The sequence below is a fragment of the Monomorium pharaonis genome, chromosome 9 (assembly GCF_013373865.1).
Source record: "Monomorium pharaonis isolate MP-MQ-018 chromosome 9, ASM1337386v2, whole genome shotgun sequence".
NCBI lineage: Eukaryota > Metazoa > Arthropoda > Insecta > Hymenoptera > Formicidae > Monomorium > Monomorium pharaonis.
The window spans coordinates 19,043,260-19,061,858 of NC_050475.1; the positions used below are offsets into that span (position 1 = coordinate 19,043,260).

General features: G+C 33.5%; 2 protein-coding genes across 9 annotated transcripts in view; one reads left to right on the forward strand and one right to left on the reverse strand.

The window, feature by feature from the left end:
* LOC105835059 (cAMP-specific 3',5'-cyclic phosphodiesterase) overlaps positions 1-18,599 on the reverse strand; it is a 330,289-nt gene that overhangs the window by 230,202 nt on the left and 81,488 nt on the right. The window lies entirely within an intron of this gene.
* LOC118647438 (titin) lies at positions 11,918-18,238 on the forward strand. The gene is made up of 4 exons (XM_036292370.1): positions 11,918-12,838; positions 15,595-15,666; positions 15,883-15,931; positions 16,416-18,238. Exons 1-4 carry the CDS (start codon positions 12,803-12,805, stop codon positions 18,215-18,217), a joined length of 1,959 nt encoding a protein of 652 aa, XP_036148263.1. The 5' UTR covers positions 11,918-12,802; the 3' UTR covers positions 18,218-18,238.

Consider the following 18,599-nt stretch of genomic DNA (forward strand, 5'->3'; position numbering starts at 1 on the left):
ACGATAATAAGATTCTTAAAGGTGATTAGAAAATTTCAATTGAAAAATATAAAACTACCTTCTCAAATCATAAGCTGATCGCAATGATTGACATACGTAAACTACGACTTATAAAAACCATAAGATATAAGAAAATACAATAATTTTAAAACATACTGTTTTAACTCCCATTCATTAAAATACCAATTGTATAAAAATAGTACCTTATTTGTTTAATGTACGTATAAAAACAGCGTTATCACGGGAAAACGATACAGCCGCAGTGAGCGCTAAAAGCGTGAAGATACGCCGATAGAAGGGCTTTTGCATAAATAGATAATTTCAAAGATTAACGCTAAATACGCGGCATAAATGAGGTGATATCGTTCGCACGGTTGACACGAAGAGGTAAATATGAGCCACGGTGATGGCTCTTCTCTTGCTTGGCACGCATTATCGCTGGTTTTGCATACTATGCGGCCAGATTGCCTGAAGTAAACACACATTATCGGCTAGATTTAATTTCTAGGACAGAATTAAATTGTCCACTGATTGCATTTGAAACGTACGTGCTTGAAATACACAGAAAACGCGTACATATTTTTAACAAATATAAAACGGTTTCTTCCTTAGAGCCAATAATTTTTAATTAGACAATTTAATAATTTAATAATTTAATTAACAAGTTGAACAATAATAAATGAACTTAATTTTATTTTACGCGTTAACATTTTTTTTTACTTATAAGCTCTGTACGTACGTCATTTTATATTTTATATGTACATAAAGTTGTCGGGTTAATTGGATTTGATATTTTAAATTTTTAAAGTTCAATATTCTCTCACTGAAATGCTGATCGCAAAATAGAAAACCGCGTACTTTAAATGCCCCGTGGGAAAATGATTCCCCCGATGGCAATACCAATAAAATGTTATTATCGTTTGTCACGAGCTTTATTCGATGGCGTTGCATCTTGCATGACTTGACGTAGCCGTATCATAATCTCGTAAATAGAATGAGCAATATTATTTACTGTTGTTTTATTTTCCCGAAAAAGTAGCTGTAGGGTAAACTCGGGTATGATGACCATAGTTCTTTTTTTAATGCAAAAACATACTTTTATTTTCATTATTCTTTAATAACGTTTAGTATATTACTTTACTGAAGTTTAAAGCATGTAACACTATTGACATTAGAGAAAATACTTACAAGAAAGGCACCGAATTTGAAACACCACTTCGTTTTTGGATAATATTTCTTAAATAATAATTAGAAAAACAATGTTGAGAACATTAAATACAAATTAAAAAGTATCTTCTATTAAATGGTATAGTAATTTTTATAATACTGTTTTGTATTTTTTTAATAATTAATGTTTTCGTGACACGTTTTTAAAAAAGGCATTTGTCAAAATAGGCACCTAATTTGGAACTTGTATACGATCAAAGTATTAATGTTACATTTTATTGATTTATATATCTTATTATGTATTATGTAATCTTACACACTGTTATTCCGTTAGGTTTGCCTAAGAAACAGTATCGTGCACATACAATTCTGATCACTTTCAACAAATTCGTTGTTAGATTTTATATAGAAAAAGATATAAATGTATAAAGTACAAGTTTTTTATTTTTTTAATTAACTAAGCAGATCACGTTTGTATCGGTATTCGTATGGTGCAATGTTTAATTTCCAAAAAATAAGGGAGTTTTAATTTGAAAAACTGTTCTAAATTCGGTGCCTTTCCTCTAATAAAAATTTTATATTATCAATTTTATATTATCAAAATATTGAAACATAAATAGAACAGATCATTTTTCACGACTTTTAGGAAAAAGATGACCATAGTATTATATATTGGACAGTTGGCCATACCTATTTTATGTTAATATTGTTAGTATATAATATTTATAATATTTATAAGTTAGTTATAATATTTATAAAATAATAAAAAAACTTATAATTTTACATATTTAATTTTATTGTCATATATTATGACATATTTAATTTTATTTTTAAATATTTCTAATAACGAATGTTCATATAAATTTAGCATCTATTTAACTCATTGTCAGTACTACAGAAAATATCTATGACATATCAAATTTAAAATATTAAATACGCAGCTTAAGTCTTGTTTTTTTCATAACATGTATACATAAACATTTACTCCAAAAAAGTCATGAACAATCTTATCCAAATTGTGAAAAAAAGATTGTTACTATTTATTAAAAAATAAAAAAGAAAATAAAAGACGTACTCATGCATTACAATTTATATATGTTCGTTATGTCTAACGTTAATTGTGACGCACACAGCTCAACTATAATTTATTTGACATAGCAAATTTTAATAAACACATAAAAAACTTTGCAGGCAGTTAAAAAGAAAAACGTCAATATTATATCTATAATAAATATTGTTATCTCTAATAGTATACACACATAAATTACAATAAATATCGATTATCTTTAAAAATAATTACAAGAACACATTATTTCTGAATTATTGAAGAAATCATAGCCATTAATCATCATACCCTAATTTATCCTATTTTCAAATATTTCATAAATATGTAAGATATGTATGTGATAAATTTACTTTAAAAAGTTGTTTTTAAACTTTTATATATTTTATAATACATATCAATAACAAATTATATTCGTAACGTTATTGTGATCTAAACTAGTTTAGAATTTTTGATACATTAACTACAAAATACATTTTGATACATCAACGTCAATCAATTCAACGTTAAACAGGCTGAAACAAAACAATAGCAGAGATATCGATGCTCAGATGTAAAATATTATTAGAATTAATTAAGACTGATATTCTCATAGTGATTCCTTAAAAAAAAAGTATATTCTGTTCGTACATTTATCTATGTTGATGCATGTATAAGTTCTTATTCTGTAAAAAATGGTATAAATATAACTGCGTTTTCATTATTCAGATTGTGTTTAAATAAAACTTGATATCATAATAATTTATAAGCTTCTTAATCAAGTTCTAAGTCTCATTACTTTCACTTCATGATACTTGATGATACTTGTGCTTATTAAAGTTCAAATACTGCTCATGTAAATCCAATCTCGTGCAAAGGCAAAAGGCACAGACAAAAATTATACAGTTTCTAAACACGAGCAACGAAGAGCATTATTCAGAGTACTCTCAGCTCAAGTTGGCGCACAATGAGCCATTTAAACAGTCGACGTTAGTTCTGATATTGTTCACGTAGATTTCCATCTCGTACAAAGACATGGTTGAAAATCAGTTAGCTTCCAAACACGATCAACGGAGCACATTACTCAATGTATTCTCAACTCAAGTTGGCTAACGGTGAGTCAATTAAACGTTGGAGGATCTTATGGGATAATTCATATTCTCAATTTGGCAATTTGTGTTTGTATTAGCATGTAATTAAAAAATAAAAATCATAAAATAACACACTAAATTATCGGTCTTCTAGATCTAATTTTAGATCCAAATTTTTCGTTACTTTTTTAAAATGGCCACCAAATAATTAACTCTATAAAAAATACTATATCAAAAATACAATTTGCAACAATTTCCGACAAACACTTTTATTAGCTGTAGTTAAGTAGTTAAGTAACACGTTCGTTTATATCCAATGATCCTTTCGCATTGAAAATACCAGCCATTACGACAAAAAAATTATTCGATTCAGTTATCTAATTTATCCATGATCAGTAAGTCAAAGCAATTGCATACTTTATTTTATTAAACGATAGTGTACGTACATGTAAGTAACGCGACCGACGTTTAATTGCAATAATGCGCGTTACGATAATTGCATCAAACTATCGAAGTTCGAACATAGCACGGTCACGCAATAATAATGAAATATTCCCGCAGGAATTTCCTAACAACTTCATCTCAGGTCAAGCATATGTGCCACACACATTGTCAGAAATCATGCGCTTACACGTTTTGAACAAGAGTTTGACTAATTATACAAAGTTACCATAGAAAAGCGAAATTATTTTATAAATATAAACATTATAAACTGTAGTTATACTACATATTAGTATCAGAAAAAAGGGAAATTGTTTTATTATGTAAACATTGCACGTTATCTTCTTATTTACCGTAATCATGTTATCTATTAATTTATTATAATATTATTATAATAATGGTTATTTTGTGAAGAAGTAATATTAAAGAATGTGTTTTTTTTAATAATCAACATATCTGCACAATTGATGAGTTTCCAACAAAAATCAAACAAAATTTAGAAATTTTTTAAATGAATTTATCAAAATAATAATCATAAAAGCTAAGTCTTTATACTTGTCCGAAAAAAATTAAACAAGATGTTTTTCAGAAAAAATTATCTTTATTCATATAACAAATAATTTTAAAACAAAAAATTTTTGTGTTTTCTAAAATTTAACTTTTAAACTTGTTTGATTTTTATAGAAAATCATCATCAATTTCATTTTAATATATCTTCCGAATGTAAAAGTTACATTAACTTATCATGTGTCATAAACTGCAGTTTAAAAAAAATCAAAAATTTAAATAATCCAATAGAGTTAAATACTGTATAATATTAATAATAAAAAACATCTTGAAAAATTCTGAGCTTTTATACAAAAGTAAAAAGTTCTGAAAGAAAACGGAAGCGCTGTCTAACACGTTCATTCGCACGAACGGCGCACAATCGCGTATTTTACACTCGGACGAGTGGCGAAGAGTGATCGAATGCGCGCGAAAGGTAGAATATCAACTGAACGTTATCGCGGAGATTGCAGCTAGCAATCGGCATTGGTCAAAAAGTCCAATTTCCGAATTTAATTCTATCGCGCCCTAAAAATATTCTTTTGGAAAAAAAAAATCACCGATTATTGATTGAAGTACTGTGATGGTATAACGTGAGAACTTTCACGTGTCAAAGCCATTATTTCCAGCCATCAAAATTGTTTTTATTAAGTGCGCGCAGGTATATCTCGATATATCGATACAGGATGGACAACAATTTCGACATTCCACGTAATATTTCTATACAGCCCGAAAATATAACTAGAGCGTTCATCAATACTGCAAGTCGTCACGTCTGTGAAATTTCATAAAGTATTGAACACCGTCTGTTCAACGTGCACTGTTTTTATTACGTGACTATATAGTAATCGATAACGCAAATGGAAGGTGTACACAACTTGATGCACGCAGATAACATCCTGTGTCATGTGACGGAAAACTGATAGCAATTATGCGTGCTCCAGTAAGAATACACTGTTGTCATTGTCGAGGGAAAAAAGCCTCGTTTATTGCATATGTAAATATTTCTTCTCAAACACATTATACGTGTTGTGTCAATTCAACTCGAAATACATTTTAAAGTTAGTAAACTTTATTTAAAAAAAAAAATAAGAAAGTACGAAGTCGATTATGACGTGATCGTGACGTCTCCTACCACCGAGATGGATGATTTCGCTATTACGTCGACGAAATTGCTCCGAGAAAAAATTACGTTCGGCGTTATAACGCATGGGTTATAGAGCGAGACGACGGGAAAAAGAGCAGTCTTCTATGGTTTAAAATACAATTTGTCGGCCGCTGGCGAGCGAGCGTGCAAAAGTGGCCTTATGCCCCGGAGAAACTTTATACGTGTAGTAAGAAGAGATACGACACACACACACACACACATACGAAAAAGCGCGAGAGAGAGAGAGAGAGAGAGGAGGAGGAGGAAAAGAAAAAAGCTAGAAACGGGCAAACAGTTTAAAGCCATCCGTCCACGACGCCGACGCTGGCCGCTTTGGCCTCGACGATTCATTGTGGCGGGTGCCAATGACCGCGAGGGATGCTCGAGTGCATCGCTGCATATTTCACTCGGGGGGGAGGGGGGTGCGCGTCACAAGGCGGGTCATGACGTCACGTCTAACCTACATACTTTAAGGGTGCGGAGTCGCGTCGATGCGCCTCCGCATCGTTATACGCGGCCGAGCTGCACACGCGAGATACGACGCTCTGGCAAATCAAGGTGTGAGGGGACATGTTCTCTCGTTCTCTCTTCCTCTCTTGCCGCGTGTCTCGTTTATCGGCCCGGCAAAATTCGCTCGGATAGATATGCACGGCCGTTTGGGGAAATATAGTCGGACTGAGCCGCACGAAAATGAGACGAGCATTTTCACGGACCTGGAAATCCCGGCCCGACCGCACTGGTTCGACGTTGCAGAATTTATACCGGCACAATTAACCCTAGCCCCCGAGTCCGACCGTGTGAATCATCGATTGCCGGCTTATCTTACGGAAAGGAGAGGGAATATTTAGATGGAATATAAACTTACCCCTTGCGCCAAGAGTCTCTCTCTCTCTCTCTCTCTCTCTCTCTCTCTCTCTCTCTCTCTCTCTTTCTCTTTGGCAATCTTAATCGTAATTTTAATAACTTGCTGCTTTGAACTTGGATCGTGGTCAATATTCCCTTAAGGAAAATTTCGAGAGGTATTACCGCTCATTGCCATTCCGTAACGGTACAACATCTGCCGAATTACAGTTACACACACGTATGTTATTACTTGTCCGTCGGACGTTACCAAATATTACATGTCGTATTTGCTATGCAACGTATGCGGAAAGTTATGAATATTACGTGGACTTCACCGACTGTTCCTAAATTGAAAATCTGTTTGCGATACTAGTTTCTAGGCGAAGTACCTGTATTGAATGTTTCATACATGCGAGCTTCCGTGCTAGTAAATAAATCGATGTAAGCTCATAAAAAAAGTTTAATTTTCTTTCTTCCTCTCTCGTAAAAACTGCACACAGTTCATTAATTATACATTTATATAATGTTACTACTTATTTATTTAGGTTTATTATTTATTTTTACTTTTTTTTATATACAAGTTTTAACCCGTTATTTCGTTGAAAACCACATATTGAGTTCTATCACGCGCGAATAAAACTTATCTTAAAATATCAATACTATGTTGTGCATTATAAATGTGCACGTTTTAATAATTCACAGTAGCACGTACCATATACAAGACTGTAATATTATAGGATGGAAACAATCATTTGATGTGAAAATAAACTTACAACAAGAATTTAGATCCACACGCGATAAACGATACGGTTAAAGTTTCAACTTACACTCGTGAATTATAAAATAATGGTTTTTAAGTGACAAAGTGTCATGTAACGTTACTTAAATATGCACATATCGTTTATCGTTATAACTATCTAATTCCCCAAGATAGTATATTTTTACGTGCAAATTAAAAAAAAAAAAACAAGAAAAAAAAAGAGGAAATAACTAAATTATATTAAATAATGAAAATTACAACGACATGCAATTCCATTTAATATAAAATTTAAAAAAACGCGTTATATAATTATAACTTATAATCCGAAGTTCGTACTTACACATTCCGCATAAAATCGCTCAAAGGCACGAGAATTTTCTTGAAATTATTGGAAAAAGAAATCTGATTTCCTCATCTTATAGTACCATTTGGGATTTTGGACATAGAAGATTTGATCTCCGGCCTTTGAAGCAAAAGACGAGAAATAGACGCAAAGATGGAGCTTTTGACAAAAGTTATACAAGGTAACTTTGATCCATGGATAGTAGATAAGAAACCCTGAGCACGCACGCGAGTCCAAGTTATCCCGCATGTTCCATCCTTAACTGTATACGTTTTACGTCATAAGTATAAAGAACGTCCTTTATTGGAAACATTATCAAAGAGAAATTTTATCATATCTCATCAAGGAAAGGGCACTTTTATATATGACGATCTAATCGTATCTTAAATTTGGTCGATCACATAAAAGCAATTTAAAAACCCTCCAATCAAGTGCCGACGTAGAAACGGTAAGTTGAATCTTTAAACGATAATGTTGGCTTATTTCCGTTTCAATGGAAGAAAAAGATTCGTGAAAATCGTTCTGTTCTTTCTTCTTACAAATGCAATTTCAATACTTAAGTTATTTAAAAAATTAACAAAAAATGTTATTAAAAATTTTATCAAAAAAATCTATTTATGTAATATCAAAAAACATTCATATAAATCGCAAAAATCATGCAATTATATATATTTTTATATTTTGTATAATAAATAGATAATTTTATATTATATATTAAGCAAAATCAATAAAATGTATATAAGAAACTTACAAAATATAAACATTAATCTCATAAATATAAACTGTTAAATAATTAAATTTACCAATAAAAAATGTTTTTTAAGTCAGAATTATTAAAATATTTCAGAAAAAACAAGTCTTGTGTTTAATGTCTTTTAATTACTTTCACAGAGAACTTGCTTGAATGACGTAATAATTTAACGAATTATTTCCAAAGAAAAAACATAATGCCTAAATTTTCGCTAATATCTATTTCTACAAATATTTTGTATTATCTAAATCCTTTACTACATTTCAAAAGTTTTTTCAATCACCAAGAAATGAGACACAGGATAATACTACGAAGTAATACAATTTTTGACACCGAATTTAATTGAGCGGATAAATAACGTCAGTTTGCGGAGGACTGAAACATAGAAAGAGTCTGCGAGAACGTCGCGCGATAGTTTCATCATTAAAAAAAACCCTCTGCGTCGCCTTCGGTCTCGCAGGAGTGGAAAACTCGTTAAAAAGTTGAAATAAAAGAAGTCGATACTCCCTTGCCTCAGTCGCCGCCGTTACTCCGGCTAAGACAGAATTATTTGAATAATCGGATCCTACCTTTGTATCCCGCCGATGCCGGAAACGAGACGAAAGAGTCTAGTGCTTCCGTGAGCGATTCAGACGATCGTTTTCAAACGGGCAAAAGAATTTCCAACTCTTGTGAACTGAAATATCTAGTATGTATTATTTTCTCTACATTCGTCATTGTAAATATACATACGTATGTACACGAAGCACAGAAAATTATACTTTCTTTTTAACTGCAAACTTTACAACGAATCTAAAAACGATTTTCAACATGGGAATTTACTTCGTGGCTATTACGGTGATTATTATTTTTAAGTTTTAATAACAAATATTTTAATAACTATAAGTGGCTTAAGCTTCAAATATTATAAAGTATATTTTATTCGTTAAAGATATATTTTGTCGTTTAGTATTCATTCGGAATTTTTAATAAAGCTTTCTCGGAATCGAATGTAAATTTACCTCAAGTAATCATTGTACTACATGCTGTATGGAAATTTTATGAAATAAAAATGCATCGATATATTTCTTCAATAGAAACAGAAATGTATGTACACCTAGCAGCTTTGCGTACTTTAAATTCGTCCACGCAAATCTTTTCTTTTACTAACTTCATGGAACAGCAATATACGCTGCTGATGCACAACTCTCCGGGGAAATCAGAAAGGTTATCAGACTTGAATGGATATAAAATTGGTTAAGAATTCACATTGATCGTGTAGTGACTGTACACTTCGCGCACATTATAAAATTTCTATCGGAAAAAAGAATAAATGCATATAAATAGAGCGTACCCAACAGAAAATACCAATGTTTTCCAAACCGAGATATATACTAGATACTCCGCCATTGCCTGATATTTCTCTCAAGCCTCTTCCAGCAGATTTCTTGACTTTAATAACACAACACTTGTGAAAACTCAATTAATTACGTTCGTGAGCGTTGTAATTTATAGACTACAATGACTACCGCGCGACCCTTTGCACTCTCGACTTTAATTGTTTAGTCACTAAACTTTAGTGTGTCGTGAGGTAATTCTCACTTCTATGTCAAACGGAAAAAAATTATTATGCTTCTATAAATAACCGTCACGTTAATATTCTTACGAATAGTATAAGAAAGTTACTCTTGTAAATTGATTAAGATTATGTTTCATAATCTCGTTAGAATTGTATTTTGATTGGATGATACATGCTCTCTAAATTGAAATCAGTGAAAAATTAATGAAAATATATTGATTTTCATTAGTATATTTATAACTTGTCTATAAGTAAAATACACTGATCTTCAGTGATTATATAATAATTCTAAAGTGAAAATCATTAAAAGATAGTGAATACTCACTAATTATCATATCTCTACATATATCACTGCAAATCAGTAATTACAATTTAGAGTGTGGAGCAATCTTACATCGTTACCTTGAATCACGGAACTTAAATGATAGCACAACGATTTTTCGGTAAACATGACGTACTATGAAACAGAAATAAACTCTAAGGTCGCGTACCAACGACGGCGAAATATTTGAAGTATTTTAAATATGCATTGGTCAATTTTTTGAAAGCCAAAGGTATATAAAAGTTTTCACACATGACATCTTTAACTCTAATATATAAGATCTTCGAAATTCTAAAATTAATTTGCTAAAATACATTATTCAGACCTTGCGTATAATTATTTGCTAACACCAAGTGAACATTTGCCTTTCTAACTGGCATTATTCAATGCAAATATGTACTGCTGCAAAATGTTTTAATTAAAGTAAAGTAAAACTTATAAGTAAATTCTGTATCTTTAAGTCTCACTTTGTTAGAATTATTGTAAAATGTAAGCCATCGGTACTTGCTACGGCAAAGCAAGCTTAATTCAAAAGTATATTCTCCTGATATTCCACGCAGCTCAGTGAAGTTTCAGCAAACGCTAAACGCAGTTTATGAAGTTCCTCCGGCGTCGAGTGTGCCGACTAACGATTAGTCGCGAAAACTTTTCTCTAGATTGAAAAAGCACGGTCCCCAAAGTTCAAAATCAATTGGAGCTCGCCGTTATTCGGGCGAAATTACATTGGACGATTGGTCCCCTGGGGAAGTCTTATCGAGTCAAAAATCCACAAGGGAACTTCCACGAGTGAACACAAAAGCTCCGTTTCCTCCAATCTGCGGTTTCGATCGCGCATCAAATTTTGGTTTTCCAGTGTGGCTCTAGCGTAAAGTAAACTCAGCACACCAACGCTATTGATTTTCTGAAGAGCACGGGAGAGGATATGAGTGAGAGCGGGAGAGAGTAAGAGAAAGAGAGAGAGAGAGAGAGAGAGAGAGAGAAAGAGAGAAATATATGTGTATGTATCAGAGAAAATCGAGGGTAGCTGAGGTTAACCCCTCATTCAGGTGGGTTTTTGCCTGATGGATGAAGCATAAGGTATATGTGCTCTCTTCCGGATTTATATTCAGGGTTATCCTTGAACACACTGCTCTGAGCCACTCTTGTAGCGAGTAAAAATCGATATGTGCTTTAGGCTAAAAAGGTCAATATATCGCACGAAGCTCACATTATTCAAAAGAGATAAGTAATTTCTAGTGTTAGCCAAAGGTTACTGTTGATTCGATATCTCAAATATTTTTTCGAATGTCATCGTGCATCGTGCATTTTGGCACGTTAAAATAGATTTGTTTTAAACCGTTTACATATATCTAATAAAAATATGTATGTACATGCGTATAAATGTATAAGTTTAGCTATCTAAAAAACCACATCTATTATATATTTCATAATTTCAAATATGTATTATTAAAAGATTAATTGTTTAATTTTCCATGTAATATTAAGCTATTAAAAAAATTTGAAGATGGATTAAATTATTAACACCGTTATCAAGAAAATTCTTTTAGTAAGAAGATGTTATAAATTAATGAGAAATCTTTATAAAAATTTAGAACGTCTTAGTATAAAATACTTCGTTTTCTTCCGATAATTCATCGTTGGATAAACAAGTTAAATTGGGATAAACTTTAACAATTCCATTCCTTTTAATAATTTACTCATAAATCATTTCAAAACGTTTCTTTTCATCATCGTAATTTCACACTCTGACAAATTTCTTAAGTTTTATTAAATATGAATTATGACGCTTCAAATTGAGGTAATAAAATACATATTATGTTAAATTAATAAAGTTTTAGTGTAAAATTTAATTCTTATACTTATCAAATTTTTATAGATTCTTAATACTTCTTAATACTTTTTTAAATACTTTATAAACCATAGTTTGATATTTATAAGCTGTATTCCGTAGGAGATTTATGTATTAAATATTAAATATTGCGACATATTTCTGTAACGATTTCTTACTGCGGTGCATGAATAAAGATATCCGAGGTTGACGTATATAGAAGCACTGCAAAAATAGCTTGCTGAATACTATATTGCTCTTATGTATCCTTTTATGTATCACAATGTTTAACATCAAAATGTTCGTTGTACAACGTTCTATATATCTTTTCACCATAAGCCGTGTCATCTGACACTGTCTTGTTATCACTATCAACTATCCAGTAACAGTAATAACATGCAATAAATAAAAACGGAATTATGCATTTTGAAATTTACTTTCATGTCCGCAGATATCAAAGTAAAAGGATCTTTTACTTAATAATAAAAATAAAATATTTAATCGTTAAAATATTTGAAGTATTTTATTATCAGAATATTTTATTACTATCTTTGTCATAAAATACTTTTGATATCGCTATTTTGTGTATCATATGACATGAAAGATATACGACAATACGTAAATTTCATATTTTAATAAAGAGATTAATAAAGTAAAGCGATCTGGATATCTGTATATCGTTGGCAAAAATATAGCCAATGAATGTACAGACATAAATGCGTATTGAGAACCGTGATTTATGACAGAGGGATATCGAAAGCTATAATCGCATGCTACGACAAATCTCATAAATGATTTGCGGCAATCTGCCGACAGACTCTGCACATGTTGGAATCTGTCCAAAATTGATGGTGCGTTTTCGCCGAAAATGTAATACGTACATACGCGCAATGAACGACGAATGCTAGGCGTATCCCGTATATCAACCAGTGAGACATGATTTAATGGTTATGAAGATAATGTATGTGTACGACGACACAAGAAGGAATAATTGGCCAGGTAAACGGATTAGAAGTCCCACTAAATCCTTTAGAGCGATTAATGAATATATTTTTGACACAATTCTCAAACAGATGAAAATAACCGCGAGAGTAGGAATGCTATTTCACAACCGTTTCTATTCTATGATTACAGTTAAACTGTGTCATAGAATATAATTTTTAACTTTTTGGAATAAACCCAAATCGCACAGTTGTATATAGTATAATTGCAAATATAAATTCTTGCAATTACAATTATACGTATTAGAATGATAGGTTACAGTCCTTACAATTATGACAAATGAATTAACCTACGTTTCGATGGACAGACTAAATTCAGTGCACAGTCCAAAATTTCGAGGATATCATTAAATCTTTAGTCAGATAATCACAAGACGCATGGAGAACGAAGACTATTCTAATAAATATCTGTCAAAGCGTATTACAGACCAGAAAAAATAAACCCACAGAATGAAGAATCTCGTTCTCTCGCTGAATCAAAGATTTTTATAATCGAAACCACGCCGGAAAAAGAAAGATTCTGAACAAAAGGAATAAATTCTTTTCAAAAAAAGAGCAATGCAAGATAATAATAGAATATTAAAAGAGACGACCGTGTCGGAATCCTTTTCCGAGAGAGTCGGCGACCCTGAGAAATGTGATAAATCAGTTCGAGAACGCACGAAGGAAAATACTGTTACGAAAATAACTGTTGCCGATCAGCTTAATGAGACGCAGTCGCTTTTAAAATTCTCGTCCGATGGAAAACGCGAAATTAAAAATCCAGGAAATATTAACGATATGGCTGGCAGACATCGATGTCAACGTCCTCTCCGCGATATAATTGGCAAGCGAGAGCAGCGTCGAGAAGAATTGGAAAAAATGGAGGGAGATCTGCGACAACGGCTGAACATGCTCGAGTGTTCGATGCCGGCGGTGATGATATGGAATATCTGGAAGATGTCGCAAGGCGCGCCCGTTTGCAGAATCAAACATATTCTGGAGAAACAATTTAAAGACACGAGGGAACTTTCATGTCGCAGCTCACCGAGCTGCCATTACGATTGCAGGGTACGAGAGGTTGAGGCTGAAAGGAAACTGGCGTTGAAAAAAGTAGAAGAAGCGCGAACTCTCTGGTCGGAGAAACTCGCGACGTTAGAGGAAAGAAAAAGAAAACTTGACGAAGCCAGAAAAATTCAGGAGGAGCAAAGAAACGCGATAGAACGTTTAAACGAGGAAAGCAGAGTGCTGCGAGAGGCGTTGGAAAAGAAAGCAATGGAAATGGGCGAATTGTGCCAGTGCGGTGACACGCAATGTAAGCGGAGACACCTCGGCAAAGTCTCCAGCGTGACGTCTGTCGACTTCGGGGATATTCAATGCCTGGAGAAGCTACAGCGACTAGCGGAGGAAGAGGTAATAACGAAGCGGGAGATTGCCGAGTTGGAACGCCGTGAGGAAGCTTATATGAGGACGCTTCAGCAAGCCGACGAGCTCTGGTCAAAAATGGAAGGCGACATGGTCAGCACGACGAACGGATTGCAAGAGCAATTGGACATGAAAACTGCAGCCAATCAGCAATTGGCGAATCGCGTATGCGAGCTGGAAGACGCGCTTGAGAAATGCCAGGCAAGATTGACCGCGTGCAGGGTAGAATTGGAGAAGTTTCTGAGTATCAAGAAAGTCGAAGCTACGATAGGTCGCGATGATGATATTGCGAAAGTGGCAGATAAGGAAGTCGCGGTAAAGGCTAAAGTTGTGCATCGACCAATCGGCAGAGCAAACGACGTAGCCGCGGTGAAGGACGATGGAGTTCTGGCAAAGGTCGAAGTTGCCGATGGGGAAGCGCTAGCCAGAGTCGAAGTTGAGGACGAGGAAGCGTTAGCGAGAATTGTCCAGACCGACGCCGACGCAGAAACTGCCTTTACCAGAGACGATAAATTCATCTCGGTTAAGCCTGATTTGGTTGATCTCGCTGTCGATCGCCCGGTAGATCTCGTGCGAGTCGAGGATGCGGAAAGCGTAGTTCGACCGGAAGACGTGGATTACGAGCAACAGAGATTCAAAGAAGTTCGGGAATACTTGGCGCAGTTAGACTCGTTAGAGGATCTCTATAAAGACGATGGTGTACCGTGCGCGCCTGATTTCGTATGCAACGATGTGGTGTCGTCGCCTACCGGTATGACCGATGAGGAACTGATTACGTTGGGCGTGCAACCTGCACCGCCGGAGGAACGTGATAAAACTGTTAGTGATGAGGAACAAAAGAGGCTACTTGAAAAAGAATTAGCGGGAAAAGCGAACGACGATCTCGAAAGGAAAGAAAAGAAAAAGAATGAAATTCCTGATATCGAAATCAAGAGGGAAGTTGTCGAAGAAATGGAAAAGCTGGTCGCCGAAATCGTTGAGGTGCCCGTTAAAGAAACTATAGCGCCATTGACAATTGAAGAAGGTGCGGATAGGCCGGTAACGATAACGAAAGAACGAGCGCCAAAAGAAAAAATCGAGGTCGACCGGAGCATCGTGATACAACGGGATACAATTCTATCATGGATTGATGCAATCGATATGATTCGTACAACAGCAGTGGTATACAATTCGTATTAGAATTAAGATTTAAAAAATATTGCAATTATACAAATATACAAAAAATTGTATTAATATTTTAGTAAATATGATAATAATAATAATAGCTAGAAAAAGTTTAACATAGCATTATGTAGCGCGATAAATGCGGAATATTTTTGTTTTTAATATCAATATATTTCTGTTGTTCAGAAACATCCTGACTGCCAAGAAGTAAAAAAAGATGCTGACATCTTAGCAGAACAAGTTGGCGCTTATGTCGGGGTAAGTGATCAACGTAATAATATTGCAGTTTATTATTCATGAATAATGATAAAAACAATGACACAAATAGCATTCAAGTAGCATCACAATTGTATCGCACTTTTCAATCCTTATCAATAATTAATAACTAGAAAAATTTGTAAAAATACTTCTATAACTTGATTAATTATAATATTTTCAGATTAAGATATCATAACTCTAATTATTTTTTATCAGATAAGACCAAAAGCAGTAGAAAAGGAAAATGCAACAATAATTAAAGAAGGTAAGCAGGAAGTAATTGAGAAGAATGAAAATAAAAATCAAGCGAAATAAAAATGAAAACGCTATAAATAAAATTAACAATAAGTTACACGAATTAATAATTTTAAAAGATAAAGAAATGAAACTCTGGGAAAAATAAGTACGGTTATAATTCATTTTGGGGCCCACGATTAAGTAATCAAATTATTTAGATTGCTCGTAATCCTAATTTCACATTTGTTTTCAAATTAACCCTATATTAACTAAAAATTGGATTTAGCTATTCTATTTATTTCAAAGATTTTTAAGTTATTAATCAAATATCTCGAATAGCTCCGTCAATATCCAGTTACAAAAATAATTTTTACTTAAGTGTTTCCAGAATAGAATTAGGAGCAATTCAAATAGTTTGATTACTTAATCGTGGGCCCCAAAGTGGGTTGTAACCGTACTTATTTTTCCCAGAGAACCTGTGACAAAAACTGAACTATTTCCTAACTCGGAAGAAACATTGGCAGAAGAAAAAGTGGAAGCAATAGCTGAATCAGAATTACTGCCTACTCTTACAAAAGAGGAAGTACCAATTGACATAGAACTCACTACAGCGGTTTCAACAGAGAATTCTTATCAGCCTCCTACAATTCAGAATCAAGAAGATTTGAAAGACGACACAATTTCGTTAACTATATCCGAAATGGATAAATCAGATATTGAAAAAATAAAAACTGAAGAAACACGAGTCGAAGAAATCGCACAAAATGCAAAAGATATACCAACAGACACAAAAATAGAAGAAAGAGAAATAGAAAATGAAAAAACTGATGAAGTGTTGCCAGCGACAAAAATTGAGGAAAACAAATTTGTAGAAAAAGTCATAGAAAAGAAAGAAATTTCACAACTGGATGAAACTGAAATGACAGACATAAAAGAAATGCCGCATATGGAAATCATAAGAACAAATGAAACTGTAGAAGTTTCGTCGGTTCCAGAAATAGAAAAGGTAGAAAAAGATGCAGAGAAAACGATGTTAACAATGGATATGAACGAAGTAAAGAAAATTATACCAGAAACAGTTTCACCAACTGTAGATATAATCGAAACAGAAAAATTTAAACCAGATAAATTTCTCACCGAAGATATTAAAAAAGAGTCAATTGCAGTGGAAGAAAAAGAAATAAAAATTAAAGAGCCTACACCTATTTTGGATGTAGAAGAAAAACCACAACTCTTGGACGAAATAGTGAAAGAAAAAATAGAAACAGAAGAACCAGTGAAATTCGAACCCGATAAATTCCCCATCGCAGATATTGAAAAAAAAGAAATTGCAGTAGAAGAAAAAATTACAATTGAGAAACCTACACCTATTTTGGATGTAAAAGAAAAACCACTACTTTTGGAAGAAACTACTTTGGAAGAAGAAAAAATCGAAACAAAAGAACCTGTAAAATTCGAACCCGATAAATTCCCCTTCACAGATAGTGAAAAAGAACAAATTGCAATTGCAGTAGAAGAAAAAATTAAAATTGAAGAGCCTACATCTATTTTGGATGTAGAAGAAAAACCATTACTTTTGGACGAAATAGTAAAAGAAAAAATCGAAATAAAAAAACCTGAACTAATAAAAGAAAAGATTGAACCTCCAGAATCTGATTCTGATATAGTAAAAGAAGAAAAAATTGAAGCCGCAGATATGCCATCAATTGCGGACATTGTAAAAAAAGAAAAAATTGAAGCTGCGGAATTGCCACCGATCGAAGACACGATAAAAAAAGAAACAATTGAAGTAGAAAAACCACTTGTGGACGCAGTAACGGAAGAAAAGATAGAAATAATTCAGCCAATGCCAATAAAGGAAGAAATAGAAGAAAAAATCGAAGCGGCAAAAGAATTTGTGCCCAAAATAGAAATTAAAAAGGAGAAAGACGAAGATGAAGGAGATACACTGCCAGAAGAAGTTACACCGTTTATTGAGTTATTCGAAAAGGAGGAAAAAGAAGAAATATCAGTGGAAAAAGAAAAAATAACACCGACAAAAGTCCCGCCGCTCAAGAAACCAGCACTAAAAGACGAAGAAGAAGTACCGGTAGAAGAGAGAAAGCCAGAAATGGTCCACATAGAATTAAAAATTCCAATTGCTGAAATAAAGTCAACCGAGATGGAAATTTCGGCGATACCATTCGAGCCAAGATTAGTGGCACAGCCGTATCTAATCATAGCAAAGATCAAAGAGAAAGAACTATTGCCAATTATACCTGCGAGGTCATCCTGTACGGAATGTTGTATGGTTAGTAAATGCCATTTATCATAATTATCTTTCATTAATTATTAATAATTAATTATTTCTCGACAAATGTAACTTTAATATCTTTCCAAGCAAGTGAGCGACTTTTAGTATTTGATATGTATGAAATGCCCTCAATTACTTCATAATTTCCTATGCCGTTCCGACATATATCATGTGTATTAATAGCGGCTGACCATTCTGAATGTATAACTCCTTCACTTGCAGCGACGTCCGATCGAGACTGCAAAGCCGTTCGAGATTCCGCAAACTGATGTCGTTCAAGCCGAAATCGTACAAACCGAAGTCATACAAGCCGAAGTCGTGCAGACCGGAGTAATGCAAACCAAGATCACAGAAAACGAGAACATGCAAACCGAAGTCGTACAAACTAAGGCCGTCGAAACTG